Here is a 5,163-nt window from a genome sequence, read left to right as displayed (position 1 = left end):
TTTTTAGTGTTTTTAAATTGTTTTAATATATTAATATCAAAAATAAATTTTAAAAAATAAAAAAAAATCATTTAATGATGAAGAACATTTTGCATGTCCAATTTGTCTCCAAAATCAACAATGCAATTCATGATTATGGCGGACTGACATAGAAATTGGGAATTTAAAGTCGTAAAAATTATAGTAGTAAGCCTCGGCTTGGCTTCACTGATTAACTAGTGACCCACTTGAGTAAAAAAAAAAAATCTAAGTAATTTGACGGTTTTTTTACCTCCAAAATGACGTTTCAGATTATTTTTAATAAAAGATTTTAACTTACCTAATCCATGATTATGATGATAAAATGTGCTTTTGAATTGACCATTGTTGATTTGTGCTGATACCCCACTTTTATCAGTACAGAACCGTCAAAAAGAGATGTCATGGAGCTGTCTTTTGTTTTTAAGAATACAGTTAAACCTCTGATCATCCATCACTGAAATTGATGCCTTCATCGATTGTTGCCGCTGCCGATCATGAGGCAGGGCCTTGACAAGAAGACAACATACTTGCAGACCACAGCTAATGAACTAATCATCCCATAACAAATATCCAAAAGTTTATCAAAAACATCCCATAAGGCAATTTTTTTTTTAAATAGATTGGATATGAACTAATCTGTTTACACACACTCCACTTAACAATCTACTCGCCCACATGTTTGTAATTAGAAAAGTGAGTGATGTTATACAGCAGCCTCCAGGGAGCTTTGAGGTTGAAATTCCCCAGGATCCAGTTGCAACATTCAGGAGAAAATCTCAGGTGAACATGGGGACTAAAATAAAGCACGAGTTACAAAAACTAGTACAATACAAATGTGCTTTGAGTCTAATTGAGCCCAAATAACTGCAGATGCTAATCTTCTAGCAGAATCTGGATATTGGTTTGAGCCCAGAAACCCACGATTTCAAGCCTTTCCAGTTCTTACAGGTTCGAGCATTGCATCATTAACAGAGCCAGCCATGTTTCATCCGCCGCCGGCTTTAGAAATAAACCATTGAATTACACACTAGTTCAACTCTAGAATTACATCATCAACAGTTAAGCAATACCCATCCATTGCTCTTAAGAAGAGGTAAACCCAATAAAAAAAGTTAAGGGTCTACAGAAGTCATCATGTACAGAAAAAAAAAAGTCCTTGTCTTGTTTGGTACGATACAAGAGAAAAAATAGCATCTTTATAGTAAAGAAGATTGTAGTGGTTTTTTGTTAACCCAACACTTGATCCCAAGCGAGGAGTTTGAAAAGTATGACACTTTCATCGTTGTCTTTTCAGTGCTTATCAGATTAGATGATCTACTTTGTAGCGTAGCTAATACAGAATTCCAGAAGATAAATATTATTTAGTTTCCCTGTTTTGTATACATAAAATAAGAATTTATACTGTGAAATCCACTTAAAATGCTAACTGGTGGTCACAAAATGACTAAGAAGATGCACAGTAGCAGAGTGGCAATCGCAAGCTTGAATCCCTTGAATGTTCTAGTTGAAGCGAGTTGTACAAATCAACAGGAAGATTTGTGCAATGCTAGCTACTTATTTATTGGAGACAAGATATGCGGTGGTTTTGCCCTAATCTTTCACTTTATCTTTTAGCTACATAGCCTTTGGCTGAATCACGGTTCACTTAATGAATGATCAAGCTTAATTGGAGAAATTCTGACCTGCAAAGTATAAATACAGAAGGGGCGATAATTTATCTATTGTTTACATTTGCAGTGCCTTGGCATGCCAAGATTCGGTATCCGAGTAGTGGTTCAAGCAGGAGAAATGTGATGATGAAGAAACTTGAAAGTGACTATAATTAAAGGCAAAAAAGAAAACACAGCCTCGACTTCTCTTAGAAGCATAATAGGTGCGTAGAAGAAAACATAACATTGAAGTGAATTCTAAGGCAAGTGCCTGAAAATGACCAAAGGGATAATAAAAGCCCCTCCCTTTTCAAAGAGACTTTATCTACAGATTCCATGATTCCCAAACCCTCATTTTCACCCACTCCGCAAGAGAAATCTAAGGGCTGAAGAAACCATCATGCACGCACAAGCACTTCCTCATTATTCATGTTGAAAAGACTCCAGGTTTAGACAGTCGGGTTGCTCCTGAATGACCCGAGAGCCTTAACAGCTCCTGCTCTCAAGATGAATTGGTGGTAGAAGGCGGCTATGGCTGCACCGATGAAGGGTCCAACCCAAAAGATCCACTACAAGAGAAGATAATAAAAAAAATTAAGTACCCTCTTCAAAGTAAACAAATACTGCCAACTAATTAATCAGTAGTAGCATGCATCTAGTGGATGCTTACCTGGTCATCCCAGGCCTTCTTATTGTTGTAGATAACAGCAGCTCCAAGACTCCTAGCAGGGTTGATGCCAGTTCCTGTGATTGGGATGGTGGCCAAGTGAACCATGAACACAGCAAATCCGATTGGGAGAGGAGCCAATACCTATTAATTAAGAATAAAACACAAATCAGATAAATAATTGTGAATAATATACATACAAACCTTCTCGACGGCAAATTAAAAAAACAAAGAGGTTCAAACTTCAATGAAAACAAAAACTACAATGCATGAACATGTGTAGCATACAGATCATCAAGGGGAATGACATCAGGCACATGTAAAAAAGTCGTTTTGCTCCAGCCGTATAAGATAATGCAAAAACGGATTGTTCACTTAAAACTAACAAAAAACCAAATTTGTAAAATAAAGGAGGACCGTTGTTTTGAGGTAAAGTACGATAGAAATTGTTCCTAGCCATGGACACAGAATACATGCATCCCAAAAATTAATTTGTGTTAATTTTCCAGTGTTATTCGACTAGTATTTTCGATATCTTTTTAATAATATTAATGATATTGTTATTAAGTATTTTTAAAGACTAGTAGTAGATATCATCTAAATTATATTATTTTTCTAAATATTTTCTACATTGTTTTATTAAAAAGCTAAAGTAAAAAAAAAAAAAAAAACTGTAAAGTAGGATAGAAACTGTTCCTAGTCATGGATACAGAGCAGATGTATCCATCCAACAATGAAAAAGGTAGAATCTTCTTTATGACAAGAAAAAAAGAAAAGAAGACAAGAAATGGTGACAGATGCATTGAGATAACTTTGATGGCACCCCACAAGTGCAAGGATCATGATGGCAATCTAGTTCCATGTTAAGTCGTTGCGCATGCTAGTTCCATTTACTTCATTACTTGAGCACTGAACTTCTCATTTGAGTTAGAAATTAAGAGCCTCGTTAATAGTTTAACACCACAATCATTTTGCTATTTGCATGCCATGGAAATGCATTTGAACAGTGACTTTATTTGCTTTCTTCCTGTGCATTGACATTGAATTATGGACATGTCCTGAAACATTCTGAGCTACTTTGTCAAGAAAAGGATTCTGGAATTCAATAGTCAATACAAACTTGCTCAGTAATCTAAACAAAAAGGTCCATCAACAAATCAATGAATAAACATGATGGGGGTAAACCTAATTAAGTTACTAGAAGCATGGATTAAGTTATTAACCACTTGTTTATTGGGTGATAATCACACTAGTTCCAGTGAATGAGTTAGACATAGTCAACAGTTTATAGCCCTCATGGCTCATACTCTATGCTAGCGCAGCCCTCAAGAAAACCAAATGGTAGAAACAAAATAAAGAGACGTGAGAGTGTTAAGGCACATACAGGCACATGGGAGTCCCGAGCACTCCTCTTGGGATCAGTAGCAGAGAACACGGTGTAGACCAAGACAAAAGTCCCGATAATCTCAGCGCCCAATCCAGTGCCTGTGCTGTACCCGTCAGCCAAAACGTTGGCTCCGCCCTCATATTTTGTGTAGTAAGACTTTTGGAAGGCCTTGACCAACCCAACACCACATATGGCTCCCAAGCATTGGGCCACCATGTACATCACAGCCCTGATCAAAGACACCTTCCTGGCCAGGAACAGACCAAATGTCACTGCTGGGTTAATGTGACCCCCTGCGTAACAAAGAAAGTTTTGTGTTAGTCTTGACTAACATACGCCGGCTCACCATACCATAACAAGGAAGGAAAGACTGAAAAACTCAAGCTGGGCCTTCCAATTTCTACTCAGTATGGTAGCAAACAAAGAACATATTTAAAAATTGTAATGTATATCAGAGACTATGAGTATATTATTTTCAGTCTTAGCTAACTCCTTGTCAAATAGTAAAGTTAATTGTGACTAGATTTCAATTACCATGACTTGATAATCTGCATTAGGTAGAAAAAAATCTAATCCCAGAATAAATTTATTTGTCTTGAATCCTTCTGAGAAAAGAAAAAGAAAGGAAGAGAGGGAAATAATCCTCTCAATACATAGCCAGTCCAGGTGAAATTTTCATGTGAAATGGTTTTTTTATGAATAAAATGAAGAGTTAAAAACAGAAGCCAAATTGTTTTGCTAACAATATTTGGTAAAGGGACTTGTCTAAGAATTGATATCATCTGCAACAACTTACATCTTGACGGAAGAATTAAAAAGAGAAAAGAAAAGTAAGAGGCAGAGAGACTGTAAAAGGGTAGCATGTTTAAATCACTCTTAACTATATGGACAGGAGAAACAAGAAAAGGAGAAAATCAAAAACCCACCTGAAATACCAGCAGTGCAGTAAACAAGAACAAAGATCATGCCACCAAAGGCCCAAGCAATACCAAGAATACCAACCCCACCACAAGGATCAGCATTTCCATCAATCTGGCTTTTGTACCCAATAACAGTCAAAACAGTGATGTAAAGAAAGAGCATAGTTGCTATAAACTCAGCAATCAAGGCCCTGTAAAATGACCACTTTGTTAGCTCTTTGGCATCAATCAATGGTGCTGGGGGTGGGTCTTGGTAATCTTTTGCAGAGAATGATCCTGCCTCTGTCACTTCAGTATCCTTTGCCATGCCAAAACCCTAGACTTGCTTGCTTATTAACCTTCTCCGAAAGACAGAAAGACAAGTTCTTCAAAGAAGGGTAGTTGACAGAAGAAGAGAGGTTATGGCCTCTTGATTATAGAAGTTGAGTGAGTATGTGAGGGAGAGAGCAGGGCTATATATGGGGATGAGAGTAAGTATGGCCTAGCTACTGGTTTCCGTTTTCTTTTTATCTTTTCTAT

The 5,163-nt window shown here is 37.0% G+C and overlaps 1 protein-coding gene across 1 annotated transcript; it reads right to left on the bottom strand.

Moving 5' to 3' along the window:
* Positions 1-1,815: 1,815 nt before the first annotated feature.
* Positions 1,816-5,163, bottom strand: LOC118052448 (aquaporin PIP2-1). Its single transcript, XM_035063438.2, has 4 exons — positions 4,651-5,163; positions 3,722-4,017; positions 2,341-2,481; positions 1,816-2,239 (listed from the first exon to the last, which is right to left on the bottom strand). Exons 1-4 carry the CDS (start codon positions 4,949-4,951, stop codon positions 2,120-2,122), a joined length of 858 nt encoding a protein of 285 aa, XP_034919329.1. The 5' UTR covers positions 4,952-5,163; the 3' UTR covers positions 1,816-2,119.

The sequence above is a fragment of the Populus alba genome, chromosome 8 (assembly GCF_005239225.2).
Source record: "Populus alba chromosome 8, ASM523922v2, whole genome shotgun sequence".
Classification (NCBI taxonomy): domain Eukaryota; kingdom Viridiplantae; phylum Streptophyta; class Magnoliopsida; order Malpighiales; family Salicaceae; genus Populus; species Populus alba.
Note: the sequence above shows the minus strand (reverse complement) of the source record. Positions and strands in the feature narration are given on the sequence as shown.